The 15,990-nt window shown below is 50.7% G+C and overlaps 1 protein-coding gene across 4 annotated transcripts in view; it reads left to right on the top strand.

Annotated features, from left to right (window-relative positions):
- The window catches only part of CAPZB (capping actin protein of muscle Z-line subunit beta), a 137,786-nt gene that overhangs the window by 60,109 nt on the left and 61,687 nt on the right, over window positions 1–15,990 (top strand). For all 4 annotated transcript variants that reach the window (XM_043446079.1, XM_043446078.1, XM_043446077.1 and 1 more), the window contains exon 2: window positions 6,377–6,466. In XM_043446079.1, coding sequence (XP_043302014.1) covers window positions 6,377–6,466 — 90 coding nt within the window. The remainder of the gene's footprint in view (window positions 1–6,376; window positions 6,467–15,990) is intronic.

Raw genomic sequence — 15,990 nt, 5'->3', positions numbered from 1 at the left:
AAATGGTCATTCTTGTCCTTTTTACCTTTCAGCCTGGAAAATGCCACCAGTGGAAGGGGGAGCTGGGAAAGCTCCTTTGATGAAAGGGAAGTGTGTCTAGGACCAGATAGGATTTCTAAGGAACCATCTTGTGGAGAACCCTTGTTCACGGGGTGACAGTGCACAAAATAAATAGCCTGGAAAGCCTAGGAAAAGGATTGGTTCATGACGAAGTACACATGTGTGCACGCAGGGTACCGTGAGCTGCCTCGTCTCTGCAGCTCCTGTGTCCCCTTGTCGTGGACCTCACACTCGCCTCGTGATCCAGTGCTCTTCTCTGGCTGGTTCCTCGAGGGTCGGGACTAGGTTTCATTCCCTGTGGCTGGTTCAGGGCACTCAAGACTCGGTTGTGGAGCTGAAGCCTAGTTTGCGGGCCTGCAGGGGCTGTTGAAGGGCAGGGCGGGTGCAGTGGGCGCATCTGCTCTTACCCTGGGGACCGTGCGCAGCCCACTAGAAGGAATCTTAGAATTCTCCCCCCAGATCCCAGGCCATGCGGCTAAGACAAAAGCAGAGCTCTCCTGACCCCACACTAAGGGCTGGAGGCGAAAGCCCCAAGAGGTCTTGAGCTCCTGCCCTGAGGGGAGATCAAAAAGGGGTCGCAGAGCTCCCTACCTGCTTCCTGCCAAGCTGCTATGGTTACCCAGGTGGTGGTTGTGAAGGGATCGCACCCATGCCCCTCCGTGCCCTGGGCAAAGGCGAGGCGCTCAACGCCCTGTCCTGGCTCTGGAGTCAAAGCAGGGTTGACGCGGGGTGGGGTAGGTTCCATGCAAGAACACCTTCCTTCCTCCCCTCCTCCTCAGGCTTTAGACTTCAAGCTCCTTAATCCCAGGGCCTGTCCTTGGTTGCTCTTTTTTTTTTTTCCCCCTGTTACCTTTAAAAAATATTAAGTGAAATGAAACAGTGATAATAAAAAAGAGAACTCAGAAATCAACCCATGCATATATGGTCAGTTCACTTTGCATAGAGGAGTCAAGAATGAATATACAATGGGAGTAGTCTCTTCACTGAATGGAGTTGGGGAAACTGGACAGCCACATGCGAAAGTCTGAACCTGGACCCCAGGCTTACACGGTACACACATCAGCTCAGAAATATTTAGATCCGTGATAGCTGTCAAGGACCATACTGACATATATGTAAGTTTAAGCATCCTGATATTATGAATATCCTTGAATCCATTATTTCATGCAGGACCTCGATGAATGTCAAGTTTTATTTTTCTCTCCTGGCTTTTTCTCTCTCTTCCGAATTTTGTATTTATCATTCCCTTGTCTTGGCAAATGAGAAAGCAAGCCTTGCTGTGTTAGTTTAAAGTGTGTGTGTGTAAATGATGGAGAGTTCAGTAATCCTGGGCTTGGAGCTTTCTGAAAGTGGCTGCACCCTCTAGTGCTCTGGGACTTGCTTCCCCAGCCCCATGCTCATTCTGTTTCTGAGGCCACTCTTGCTGCTTGTAGCTGTGGACTAGCCGTGTTTTCTTCATCCTCTTGTGCTATTTCCTGTTTGGACCTCTAAGGATTTGGGATGACTCCCAAGCAAAGGGCTCCAGTTAACTATAATTTAAAATTTTTTTGCAAGCTGTCATTAAGTTTTCCCATGTTGCTTGGCTTTATGGGAAGCTTTTTAGTCATTTACTAATTTAATGACAGTTAGACATCCTTAGCCTTAGAAATTTGTAGTGAGTATTTCCTATTGAGATTGTTAGGATTAATGCAAAATACAAGTTAGATCATTTTGCAGCAATAGTTTAATGCTTTCAAACTCAGTACGGTCAGAGGACTGTCCAGAAGGGAAGTCTTCGTGCTTCACCTTGAGGGGTGAGGGCTGTGGTCAGCACATCGCGGTTGGGGGCATGTGAACAGGCTCCTTGGAAGCATGAAAACTGTGTCTTTTCATGTTGACCTTTTCTGGTCAAGTTACACTGTTCCTTTTTCTAGATACTCAGCTTCTAGTTAATCCCTTCTGAACTTCCATTATGTCTGAATTAAAGATTCAGTGTAGCTCGACTTACATCTAAAAACTTTCCCTTGTTCTCAGGAATATTGTTAAAATCTAGTTGAGACTATTTCCAAAGACCAGACGTTGTAGGGTTATGGTAGTCTGTGAGTTAGAATTGTATGTAAAATGTTCTGTGCGTGTGCAGTTTTCCGGATTCTTCACTTTAACCAGAGTCTGGGAGTTTGTAATCCCCAGAACAGTTCTTTTAAGCTGCGGTTTCTCCAGCTTGGCTTTGCCGACCTGTTGGGCCAGGTCGTCGGGGTCTCTCCTGTGCAACGCAGGATGTTCAGAAGCGTCCTGGGCCCTATCCTGTTAGGTCCCCTCATGCACAGTGATGACAACTGAAAATGTCTCCATACGTTCCTCTTGTCTCCCGGGGGCTGTGGGGAGGGCAGAATCAATCCCAGTTGAGAAACGCCAGTTCATTTTTTTTAAAGAGCGGTTTTAGGTGCACGGCAAAGGTGAGCAGAAGCTGCAGCGATTTCCCCTGCACCCTGGGCCTCTGCCGCTGTCGGCATCCCCCGCGAGAGGCAGAGCTGACGCACCTGCCCTGCATCATCATCACTCAGAGTCCATGGTTTTCATTCAGGCTCACTCTTGGTGGTTGTACATCCTGTGGGTTTGGACAGATTTGAAATGACATATCCCCCTGATGCCTGCACACAGCACCACCAAGCAGGCAGGCGGGTCAGCCCGCGCGCGCGCGCGCGCGTGCGTGCGTGCGTGTGTGTGTGTGTGTGTGTGGTGTTTTCACTGAGTCGTGTCTAACTCTTTGCAACCCCCATAAACTGTAGCCCTCCAGGCTCCTCTGTCCATGGGATCTCCCAGGCAAGAACACTGGAGTGGGTTGCCACTTCCTTCTCCAGGGGATCTTCCTGACCCAGGGATCGAACTCACATCTGCCTTGTAGGCAGATTCTTTACCACTGAGCCAGCAGGGAGGCCCTGAGTGACACATGGCTGCCATTATCACCATTATATATAGTATTACGTATAGTATTATATATAGCATTATATATATAGTATTATATGTAGTATATATTATAGTTTCACTGCCCTGAAATTCCTCTGTGCTCTGCTGTTCTCATCCCTCTCTCCCAGCCCCTGGCAACCACTAATTTTTTTTTTTTATTGTCTCTGTAGTTTTGTCTTTTCCAAAAGGTCATAGCTGGATTCACACGGCATGTAGCCTTTTCAGATGAGCTTCTTCCACTTAGTGGGCGTGCAGAATTTGTCTCCTGCATGTCCTTTCATGGTGTCATAACATCCCATTGTCTGTATGTGTTACGCAGTTTCTTTATCCACTCACCTCTGAAGCCATCTTGGCTGCTTCCAAGCTTTGGCAATTATGAACAAAGCTGCCATAGACAGTTGAGGGCAGGCTTTCGTGAGAACCGTCATCTCCAGCGTGACTGCTGGGTTGTGTGCTAAGAGTATGTTGAGTTTTGTAAGAGACTGCTGAGCTGTCTTCGGAAGTGGCTGCACCATTGTGCGTATCCTCCGGCAACGAATCAGAGTTAGCTGTGATGCCACGTTCTTTTCAGCTTTTGGTGTTAACAGAATTCTGGATTTCATCCATTCTAATGGATGTGTAATAGTATCTCATTTTACTTTGTATTTCTCTGGTGACGTGTGATGTTGAGCATCTTTTCTATTTACCATCTGTGTATCTTTTTTGATGAGACATCTGTTAAGGTCTTTGGCCCATTAGTTTATACTTTTTAACTAGTTTGACTTGATTCATTCAGGGTTTTCTCCTCTTGCGTGGCCAAGGGTGTACAGAGCTATTTACAGAGTTTTGAACAGCTAGCTTCTGTTGAGAGCGATAGGAGAGACTTCTGGGTTGGCTTGAGTGGGGCACATGTTATAAAATATTTATATTTTAGGATATTTTAGAAAATTGAAATATGTATTTGTGCACATAACACAAAAACACTCCCAATCAAACATACACTGGTATGTATTATGCATTTCTCAAGTATTCTCTAAATCATCCTGACAACTCTGTGAAGTAGATAGTATCCTCATTTTTGGATTATCAACCTTTAAAAATAAAATAGCTGGTTATTTTACCAGCAGAATGGACTTATTTGGGAATTGCGAAGAATTACAGTTCAGGAAAAAAATAGCAAAGTGTAGCAAACAAAGGGGAGGAACCTTACTTTATAGAGAAAAAGGAGGACGTTGAGCAGGGGTGCTTCGAAGGAATGGCCCCTGGAGGAAGGGGAGAGTTGGGGGGTACGGGGTGGTGATGTTTCCCTGGGCTGGGCTTGCTGCTGGACAGTGAGAAATCTTTCCTCCTCCTGGAATGGGAGGTCCTCTCTTCCTGTTGGAGTGTGTAAGTGGTGGTGTGTGCTGGTGCTTGAAAGCTCCCCCTTCTAGCCACCTGGCTTCATTTTAAATGTAGCGTCATTTATTCCCCTTCACAGGATGAATAGATGTCCCTGGAGGTTAAGAAATTTGCCCAAGGTCCTAAGTTAATGAAAGGCAGAACAGAGCACCGAATATAAGTCAGCAGCATCAAATCAGTTCATGTGTGTGTTCTTGACTGTAGAAGTACTAAAATGTCTTCCACGTCGGTGGGCCAGACCCAGGTCCCGTGGCCTTGGCTGGCATAGAAGGCCTGGGACGCATGGGGAATACCTGGTCACCGGGAAGTTTCACTGAGCCAAACACGTGCAGTAAGGTTTCTGCAGTGTATGATTGTCTCTGCAGAGTATAGCCTGTTTGTCGTGTCTCAGAATAAATGCTCGTTGATAACCATCTTGAGCCAGGGGACAGGTTTTGTGTTTTTGTTTTCTTTTTTACAGCCTGCTGTATATGCTGTATCGATTACCTGCCTTCGGTGAGCATACGCGTTCTGTCTCTGGGTGGATATAAAGCAGGTCTTTGTCCCGCAGCCTGTTTGTGGTTGATGTACACGGAAGTGCAGGTGGTCGGATTCAGAGTTTATATTTTATTACTGTCAAATGTAGCATTTCCAGGATTACCTTGTGTAGTTTATAAAGATTCTGGAGCTTGTTGATTTAGGGCTTTCAGAAATCCTGAGATGGGTCTGAGCAGAGTAGATTAAGGTTGCAAATCAGACGGTGCCTCTGGTGGGTTGTGTTGGGGGCCCCACCTGCCTTACTTGCACTTGCTCGCATCGCATGCGGTGGTCGTCACCATCTTCCCAGGCCCGCCTGTCTCACCTTCCTTCTGGCTGCTCCTCCGGAGCCCTGGCTTCCTTCTGCGTTAGAGCCCACTGCACACTGAATTAACACTTCGCACTCTCCCGGCCTCACCTGCATTCAGTCCCTCCCTCCCTGCCTCCGTGGCTTATTGCTCATTTGCGATGCGGTGTGTGTATCTCCGTGTGTATCTCCAGCATAAATGTTACAGTCTATGTCTCTTGACTGTGCTGGGTCTTCACTGCTGAGCGGGCTGCTCTAGTTGTGCTGCGTGGGCTGCTCATCGCAGTGGCCTCTCTGTTGTGGAGCGCACGCTCTCAGCACAAGGACTTCATAATTGCGACTCGTGGGCTCAGTAGTTGCGGCTCCCGGGCTTAGTTGCTCTGAGGCATGCGGAATCTTCCCCGATCGGGGATCGAACCTGTGTCTCCTACATTGGCAGGTGGGTTCTTTACCAGTGGGCCATCAGGGAAACCGTGCAGTGTGAATATTAAATAAAGAGAGGAGTGTGAGAGCGAGGGCAGTCTTTGTCCTTCTGGCCCTGCGGAGCACCGACCCCAGTTTATGCCCTTGTCCACCTGGCCAGCGGGAGGGAGCTCTTGACTGGAGCTGTTTCCAGTCTTGGTCTGTTTTGCAAGGGCCTGGCACCTGGGAAGGTAGGCCCAGCCTCGGATGAATGACTGCAGCCCTTAAACATTGGCGCACATCTTGTTTTTTGCCCTTTTTTTGTCCTTGGCTTGGAGCTCATCGGGGAACCTCTCCTGGTGACATGTCCTGTCATGGCCAAGTTACAGCAGAGAACAAAGCGTGACCTGCTCCTTGAGCCTTCTCACTGCAGAACCAGTTGGGAGTCATGCATCCGCCGGTCTGTCGAGGTGGAGAAGGAAAGTGCATGAGACTTTGACACGTGTGTTGAGCAGGGCAGCTTTGCGAACTCCTCAGCCCCCTTCCGCAAATATAACTACCTTTCGAATCCTCCACTTGAGACAGATGCTGCCGTGCTGGAGGGCCCGGCCGGTCTCCCACCCAGGAGCCGTGGCAGAGGGCCCACTGCAGGCCTGTCTGCTCTCAGGATACCTGGGCAAGCTGCAGCTGTCAGAGCGCCTTTGAAAAGGGGGGTTTGGTGTTTCTATCGGCAGAATGACTCAGACACTCCTGTTTGTCTCTTGGCAGAGTGATCAGCAGCTGGACTGTGCCTTGGACTTGATGAGGCGCCTGCCTCCACAGCAAATCGAGAAAAACCTCAGTGACCTGATCGACCTGGTACGTATCTTGTTTGTACGGTTTCATTTGGGGCTGGGGCCGTAATAGGCCTTTATATACCTTGTTCCACACGGAGTTCAAGTCACACAAGACGCCTCCTCTCCAGCTAGACGCCACCGCTGACTTAAGAGGCTCCTCCGGAGAGGAGATGAGTTTCCTCTGTCATTCTTTCTGTGCAGGCTGTTTTCATAAAGCCAAGATAGGAGCTCTGAAGTCAATACTACTTGCCCCCTTCCCCCTGATGCCTTGTTTCCACTCTCTAGACATTTACAGGTAGGCCCGGGGAAGCAGAGGCCACACACACCCAGGAGGACCTGGCTGCAGGCTGTGCTAGGCTCTCTGCCACTGTGGACGTTTCTCCAGCCAAAGCAGGACGAAAGTCTAGCTTCCCAAGTGTTCCAGTGGCTTCACTTCTAGCTCGAAATGACACAAAGTGCAAAACTGGGCTTTTAAAGAGCTCATCACGTCTGTTTTTAAAACATTTATTTGTATGAGAACAAATGATACAGAGGGGAGCATTTTTAGACAAATACTTTCTGTATTGAAAACTCTGAAAAAAAAAAAAGAAATCTCTTACTCTTCAGCATAAGAAACAATGCAATTTCAACACCAGATCATAAAAAATGACTTCACTGTGGAAACTTTTGGGGATTTTCTGACAGTATTGATTGGAGTGGAATGCAATTCTATTTAGATTTCTTCTTTGATTAGTAAAACTATTTTTAAAATATTATATGTATATAGTTAACTGAGATATCACAAAATGATGATTTTATAATGAGATTTCAAGGTAATTAAATATGTTTATTTTTTTTAAAAGTATTTGTTTATTCATGTATATATACATTCATGGAATGACTGGTCTCAAAATGATGCCAGAGATTCACTGGCACCATAATGTTATTTGAAAATGTTCAAAGTATTCAAAAAAACCTATAAACCTGTGAGAAATCATGAAAAGAAGTCGAATAAGATCAAGAGCCAGCTGAGTTGCTGGATCACTTGGCCGGCGGGTTCTGGCCCCGGGTGGCAACCTGAGCGCACCCCGATCAGCCTCTGTTCCTGTCAGTGTCCCCCAGCTTCTCAGAGGGGTGATCAGTTGCCAGCTGTTGTTCATCAGTTAGATGTCTTTTAAAGATAGTAGCTTTAAAACTTGTTCATACGCTGTAGTGATATATTTAGCTCCATTGTGTGCATTCAGAACAGTTTTACTAGGGAAGAACATTATTGCAGGAGACTCAGGTCACTCACAGATAAAAGTCTTGCCAGCAGTCCGCAAGGCCCATTGTGCAGCTGTTTGTCAGTTTATAGAGACATAGACCCCAAGAGAAAGGCAGCTGTGTGGACAGAGGCAAGCTGCTGGGTGGAACTGTGAGCTTGCTACCTCTTCTGTGTAATAATTCAGGAAGGAAGGAGGAGAAACGTTCTCCAGGAAGAGAGCTGTGATGAGGAAGCCCATTCCAGGTGCTTGTGATGGAAACGGGGAAAAGGTAGCCAGAAACGGTGGCAGGTCCTGGCCGGGCAGTGAGTCATTTCAGATGAGTGTGAAAGGACAGAAGCCTGGATTGCAATGCACGCAAACCCACCGTGTGCTTGGCATCGGGGGTCCCACACCCGGCACCTGGTCAGGGTGGCCTTCGTGTACAGACGAGGTCTGGCCAGCGCGCCCTTTGCTTCTTGCCCTGTGAGCTCTGATTCTCTGGGGCTTGTTTTCAGATTTCTCTGGGAGTGCCGTACATTGGGAAGTTCTATGTGAAAGATGCTAATTTTTAAACATTGGCTCAGACATTGGATGGGCGTGTGAAATGTGAGTCAGAGAAACGGTCTTTGTTGGGAAGTGGTGAAACATGAAGTTGGATGGGTAGGAGGTGTCCTTGGAAGTCACCGGGGGGCTTGGATTTGACGTGGCATCGTCACCGTCACCCCGCGTCCTGTCCCTCGTGGGCGGTGCGTTGTCCCGAGCGCTTTCTCTGGCGTGGCCTCAGTTACCTCTCAGCAGTCCCGTCGGGTCACAGCACACGAGGCGGGCTGGGCCGTGCCGCATGGCCTGTTTTCCTTGGAGAGGTCTAACTGGCCAGCTGTGGCCGGGGGTGGGCAGAAGCCACGGGTAGGACCGGGCCTCTCAGCTGGTCAGCCCGGAGGCCACACTGCTGCTCCTCCGCTGAGCGTCACGGCGTGCCCGGCTGCGTGTCGATTCAGCTTGCCAATGTAGTTATTACTGTGTTTTAGAAACAGACCAAACATAGAAGTCAGAAATGATGAGCAGATTGTTTTCTCAGTAGAGTCTCCGTGGTGTTCCGCAGGCTGTTTTGTTCTTATGGCAACTGAAGTGTTTTCCTCCAGCTGTGTCCTGTCGCGCTGACGCCCCCGTCCCTGTCGCAGAGATGAGTGTGTAGCCGCTTTGGTGGAAACCTGGTCAGTGGGTTCCTGAGCCGCATAGACCAGTTCTCCCTGGGCTCAGCAGGGAAATCGCAGCGTTGATGGTGAATGAAAGAGTGAGTCATGCGCCACCCTTCACCTTGGCTGGGTGACGCCCCGCCTGGGGGTTCGTTTGCAGAGGGCGCTGAGGCCCAGGTGAGGTCCCGCACTGTGAGGCCCCTGCTGGGCCACGGGGAGGAAGCGGCACCCAGAGGGCGCGGTCAGGGGCCACTGTTCTCCCACCTGCAGCGTTGTCTGTGGGGTGTGCCTGGAGAGGGGACAGAGGCGGGGGGCCAGCAGCTAACGTTCGGTGAGCACGTCCGCGTCCCCAGGGCTGAGCTGGATACTGGTTGTGTTATTTCATCTAATTTTCCAAAGAGAAAAGGGGCAGTTTTAAAATTCAAACCGCTGGGAATGATCCCTCAGCCAAACCTTAGAGATCGTAAGCTTTCGTCATCTGAGCAAGCGACTTGAGTGTATTCCAACTGTTTGTGAACTCGTAACTGTATATCGTAATACCTGGTTCTTCACTAAGCTTTTCAGTAGTGTCATGAGATGTCTCGTTGGCCTCTTTATGTCTGCGTTCACATTATGCCTGGGCTTCCTGGTGGCTCAGCAGGTGAAGAATTCACCTACAGTGCAGGAGACCCTGTGGATGCAGGTTCTAGTCCCTCGTCAAGAAGGCACCCTGGAGGAGGAAAATGGCAACCCAGCCCAGTATTCTTGCCTGGAAAATTCCACGGACAGAGGAGCCTGGAGGACTACAATCTGTGGGTCTCAAAGAGTCAGACACTGTTGATGCATGCATGCGCTGATTTTCACAACACCCCTCTAATGTACACGGGACCGCTTCTCCTTTGTTGGATGACTTAAACTCTGAGGAAGAAGCAGGGTGGTGCTGGGTGCCTTTACTTCATATCAGAGCCACAGATTTAACGTGGTGCTTCTTCCTTGTCTGTCTGTCTTACCTGTTTACGGGGGAAATGTTAAATAATTACTAATCTACAACATTTAAAACATAGACTGTATTATGGAAAATCATTTAAAGTCCACGTAATTAAAAACAGCCAGAAACTTGAAGACTGTTCTCTACAGGCTGGCCACTTGGGATACACAGCTTGCTCTGGTCCACTGCTTAACTGGGCACTGGTGAGGCGCCTCTGTCCCCTCGCCCAGCTGTGAGGGGCCAGCCTTTTATTTTTAAAAATAAATTTTTTTTTTAAACATGCACCATTTTTTAAGTCTTTACCTATTTGTTACAACACTGCTTCTGTTTTGTGCTTTGGTCTTTTGGCTTCAAGGCATGTGGGATCCTAGCTCCCCGACCAGGGGTCGAACCCGCCCCCGACCTCCTGCGGTGGAAGGTGAAGGCTCCAGCACTGGACCTCCAAGGAAGTCCCTCCACCCTTTTTTAGTTTGAAGTATGATGAGTGTCGAAATGGAAATGGAGCCTGACCGTGCACTGAATTAGGGTCTGATGAGGCATGCCTCGTTAAAACCCTATTGACGTGCTTCAGAAACACGGCCGAGGCCCCTGCTGTGCACTGTGATGGATTCGGCATTTGGGCAGGTTTTGCAGGTCCTGGAAGTCGCTTCCATGGATGTTCACCTTCTGTCACTGCTGTTTTCCTTCCGTTTTCCTGGGCGGGACAGGCCTGTCTGTGTTGTTCTGTGTTTTTGTTTTTTCTTTCTAACTGGACGAGCAGAATTCCTTCATTCTTATTAGTCACTCTGTGCTGGGTGCAGCGCCATGGCCCTGAAGTTCACTTGCAGTTTCAGTTCCTCCTCAAAGCGGTAATTTGAGGAGACTCGCCCTGTCTTGAGCCCGTCTAGAAGCCTTGTGTCCAGGCCTTTGTTCCCTGTAATCTGGGATCAGGCAGATCCCAGATCCCGGCCCGGCCCGGCGCTCATCACAGCCCTTCCTGTCCGGCTCACCTGCCGCCAGTAATGACAGGGAGGTGGTGCTGTTTTCAAGAAAAGCCTCCAGCTCTTAAGGCCGAATGCTGGGATTTGCCAGCACTGCCCATGGAGGGAATGGCCTCACTTAGATGTCGGAGCCAGGGAAGTACTGGAATCCATCCGGTCCACCGGCGGCCCGATTCCCAAGCAGCATTAAAAAGACATGTGGAGGGTGCCTGGCAGCTTTGGGCCAAGGCAGCCCGATTTATCATGCCAGGTCGGTTTGCTTTTTTCTTTCCACCGTCAGAGCTTTTGCTGCCTGGGATTATGATACGTGCTCTGATTGGTGGGAAATGACCTTCCTTTGCAGATGGCCAGAGCATCATTTTATTACATATTAATCCCATTGTGCGCGAGTGAAGCCAGCCGAAAGCCATGGTTAAGCTGTTTCAGAAATACCCGCAGGTCCATGTGGGCCAAGAATCACATGCCGTTAAGATGCTCCCTCGGCTTCCTCAACTTTGACCTTCTGTGGCTTTCCTCTGCACACTGGCAGCAAGAGCCGAGACCTCTCCACTGGGGTGTATTTTGAGCCCTGAGCTGAGGAAGGAGTTTGTTTCTGCAAATGGGCACCCAGCAGGCTAGCCGTCCTTTGCCTTTTTAAGAGCAAACCAAAAATAGACCTAAATCTGTAACCAAGCAGGAACGTCTTTGCTTGCAAATGTCGGTCGCTTCATTTTTTAATTCCTTCTCCCTCCTTTGCTTATCGTCACCCAAAGGTCCAGCTCTTGGGTGTCCCCAGACTTTATTTACTCCAGGGAGGGGTTAAAGCACCCAAGCCATCCCCGCTCGGTCTCTGAGTTAGAGGTACAAGGGCCCGATGCTCTGACCAGGGAGTTGAGAACTTGATCGGTTTTCATTTCAGCATATTTCTTTTTAGCAGCCAGAACTGCCCTCCAGAAATAGAAGGGCAGCCTCAGCAGTACCTACAGTTCGAGCAGCTCCCAGAAACGGGCCACCTACAGACACGCGAGGTCCGCGGGAAGATCGCCCTCGGCAGATGAGAAGGCTGGCCTGCACAGGGCGTGCCTCCTGAGCCAGAGGGTGGAGACCTGCAGCTTGTGTTGGCCAGGACCCTGAGCCAAGCTCTCACACCTCTGTGATTAAAACTGAGGCTACTCTTGTTATATAACAGTCATTAATATCACTGATTATCTATCCGACCTCTGCTACACTTTGTGAGTTTTCAGTCTTTAATAGTTGAACCCGTGAAATCTGGAAATGGTTTTCTCAGTGATAGCTGCGTGTCGTGAGAGCATCAAACTCAGTTCTGTCCCCAGGAGATGAAGCTGAGCCACCTTTGGGACCCTTAAGGCCAGGCGTGATCTGCTCCATCTGTGGCCAAGGCTGCCCAGGCCTCCCCGGGTTCCCCGTGGTTGTCACTGTTTAAAACAGTCTCGCGCCAGCATGCTTTCCTCCTTTCTTTCAAAGACGGCATTTAAACACGTCTTCTTTCTGAAGCGGTCTTAGACCTAGTAGGTGAAGGGGGAGTGGGTTCAGTCAGCGTTTCCCGAGCACTCCCTGCGAAGCTGACACTGCGCAGCTCGGGAAGAAGTGTGCCCTCAGCTCCTCTGTCACGGGGAGGGAAACACGCAGGGACCCGAGAGCTGAGGGACGGTTTTGGATGGAGTTTCTCGCCCCTTTGGACTTGACCAGCTGATCAGCTCCGAGGACGCCTGTCCCGAGTTGCGGAACCGAGTTCTTCCTGTAAGCGTCTGACATCCTGGGTGCCAGACACCATTCTGGGTGCTGCGGGTGCAAGCCGAAAGGCCTGGCTCCGCGGCGCCGACGCTTAATGAGGAACTCGGAGGTTTTCTGGGAGGAGGACGGCTTGGCTGCGCCAGCTCCGCTCCCTGTCGCTCACGCACCCCGGGAGGCACGGTCGTTTGCCTTTGCTGCTGAGTAACGGCGGTCCTGGCTCTTCAGGATGCTTGGCACTCTCTTCCCCCTCGCCGGGACCACCTCTCCCCCCGCCTCTCAGCGTGCCTTAGGTTCTTCCCCAAAGTTTCCCCGACAGAGTATCCCTGAGGAGACAAATGTTCACACACCTCTGGAGTTTGGGGGGCAAAGCCAAAAGTGGCCGCCTCTAGCAGAGAATTTAGTTTTGTCTTTTTTTAAAAAAAAAAAAAATTTGCATTCCAGTTCATAACTTGCCCACATGCAAGACGTTTTAACATAAAAAGAATGCTTTCTTCACCAAATTCTTGAGTCCAGTTGGTGCTCCGGGAAGTAGGACACCCCACGAGGAGATGCTCGGCTGGGCCTTGTGGCTGGGCCTCCCCACCACATGTAGGTTCCCCTGCAGTTGGGGTACCCCCGGGAGCCGAGGGGAGGGGGCTTTGCACCCTGGAGCCAGGGCTCTGTAGCCCTGCAGGCAAGGAGGAGGCAGGGAGGCAGCCTCCACTGGTGCCTGGCCAAGCTCCTGGTGGGTTTCTGTCGGAGGTGAGGGCACTGGGCTTCCACTCTCGCACGTGTCATGGGGTCTGTAGGAAGCGTTCTCTCCCCAGCCGGGTGCTGTCTCTGGAGCCGGCCCTGGGGAAAGAACGGAAGAGCCGGTGCTCTTGCAGGGACCCCTCCACAGCCTGATGTTTCTGAGCTTCCCGTGAGCTCTGCTACAGGCGACTGGTGCTGCAGTTCTGTTTTACGAGGGGAAAAAGCATTCCAGCCAAGGGCCTCCAGCAGGATTTTAATGAACTCCATTCCTTGGAAAGTTGTGGTGAGCCTTTTCATGCGAGTGTTTTTCGCTCGTTGAATGGCCTGCAGCTGTAGTGACGAAAGCAAGGCTGAGGGAGAAGGCAGACCCCGGACTCTGGGTGCCGGATTGGCCCTCTGTTCCCCACCCGGGGCGCCCCTCCAGACGGGGGTGGAGGTGGCCTTTCACGACCCCAACCTGTTGCCAAGTCGAGGACCCCACCACCTGATGGTGATTGATGTCAGGATGGCAGCCTGCTAAGCAAGGATGAAATGGCGTGATCTGCTTAGGAAGAGGAAATGGGGCTTCCTAGGGGCACTCCTCTGATCCCCCCATAGAGATGGCTGGAGGTTGCTTGGAATTCTGATGAGTTCTGTTACATGCAGACTCACAGACCCTCGTTTGATCCAGTGCAGGATGGCCTGGATTGCCTCCTGACCAAGCAGTCCAGACCCTTAAAACTTGAAACCAGTTGAAGGAGAAAAGCACGAGGTCCCGTGCTTGCTTGTGGGCGTGTTCGTGGGGAGCAGAGGGGTCTGAGCTCAGGAGCAGACTCCAGGGATGTGTCCCTCTGGTCCTCAGCATCCTGGAACAGTCAAGGAGGTTTCCCGCTGTGGCCACGGGCTTGAAATCCTCCAGAGCTGAGTGACTTGAAAGGTAGCAATCTCCCGTTCGCTTTGGTGTCAGCCTCCTGGTAGTATGCTTTGTTAGATTATAAAGTGCAAGATGGAAATTTTTTTGGTTTGGTCTCAGATTGAGAATTTGACTCCCCTCTTTTCATTCATCATAAGATCTTTTTCAGCGATGACAGAGGAAAATAAATTGCCACAGTGGAGATCCATCAAGTGTCAGGAGCCCTGATGGAAGGGCCTCGTTGTTAATGTGTCTCCCCGTTACGCGTTTCGTTTCACAGCCTCTCTGTGAAGCAGGTGGGAGGGGACCGCCTTTTACAGACGAAACCGAGAGCGTCTCAGCGCCCTGAGCCCGGGGCCTGAGCCGTGGCCACAGGGACGGCAGAGTCAGGCCCCGCTGTTGACTCCAGTGTGTAAAAGATACTTGTGATGGGGGCGGATAGTCACCACGGAACTTGTAAGGACCTCAGGAAAAAAAGACCGTTAGAATCTATCTTCTGCTGTGAAGGCCCTGCAGGCTTGGATGAGCAAGGAAACTGCTGCCCCATTCTGCCTGGGCTGGCTGTGGGGCCGCTGTGCCCACAGTACACAAACACACACAGACACACACACATAGATACACACACACACAACACAAGGAAACTGCTGCCCCATTCTGCCTGGGCTGGCTGCGGGGCACACTGCACCAAGGTGGACGCTTCTATAGGAGATGCCCTCATCACAGCACACACACAGACAGACACGCACACACATAGCTGCGCTAAGGCGCACACTTTCTTAGACGCCCCTACCCCGGCACAGATACACAGACACACACACAGATAGACCCCCACACACACACACAGCTGTGCCAAGGTGAACCCTTCTTAGGAGATGCCCCCACCCCAACACACACACACACACGCAGATAGACACATAGCTGTGCCAAGGTGGACATGTTTATGGCAGACGCCCCCACCCCAACACACACACACACACACACGCAGCACTGTGTACATCCTGCCCAAACCCAAATAGTCTGACCCTGTTCTTTCAGTTACTAAAACAAATCTAAAATTTTTAGGAAAAGCAAATTCTTGCCCTCCAGGAACTAAAGGGACAGGTCAGTAAAGTGACTGCTTTTAAATCGAAGGTACCAAAGTCAGCGTCCACACTGGCATAAAGCGCTTCGAGTGTAAATGACGCCGGGGGACGGCAGGGCAAGCCCCCAGGGCTGACAGTGGGACCGCATGGCCCCCCGGAGCGGGCGCCCCTCGAGGCAGGTGGGCCGCGTGCACACGGGCCGGCAGCAAGGCCAAAGCAGAGGCGGCTCAGAGCTCAGCACAGGCCCCGGGACGTGGGGACTTAGGGTGTGTTACGAGCGATGGTTGTGCTTCACTGCGAGAAACAAATTGATCGTTCGATAAAATTGCTGAAACAGCTAATCGTTTTGAAGGACAACAAGCTAAATATCTCTTACACAGCGCGTCCTCACCCTGCTGATGGGCTAAGGAACAAATATTAAATGAACATGAGAGGACCGGGGGGAAAACAGCAGCAATACTTGGTGTTGGGAGTGGGGGGAAGGCCTTCACCAGGTGTGGAAGCTCATGCCAGTGTGACAGGCTTGAAATGTGCAAATTTAATTTTAAAGTTTAAACAAAGTGACGTTAAAAGGCGGAGGACAGACTCAGAGATAGCTTGTAGCTTCTGGCAGAGAATGTATCTTCTTAACTCTGCAGAAAGCCTCTCCTGAGGTTGCTGCTGTCCTCGTCCCCACCTGGGGGAAGCGGCAGCAGGGCTTCGGCAGTGCGTCCGGGTCGGCGGGTGGTGGCGGAGGCGCC

Source organism: Cervus canadensis, chromosome 24, assembly GCF_019320065.1.
Source record: "Cervus canadensis isolate Bull #8, Minnesota chromosome 24, ASM1932006v1, whole genome shotgun sequence".
NCBI classification, from domain to species: Eukaryota; Metazoa; Chordata; class Mammalia; order Artiodactyla; family Cervidae; genus Cervus; species Cervus canadensis.
This window is presented reverse-complemented; position numbering and strand designations above follow the sequence as displayed.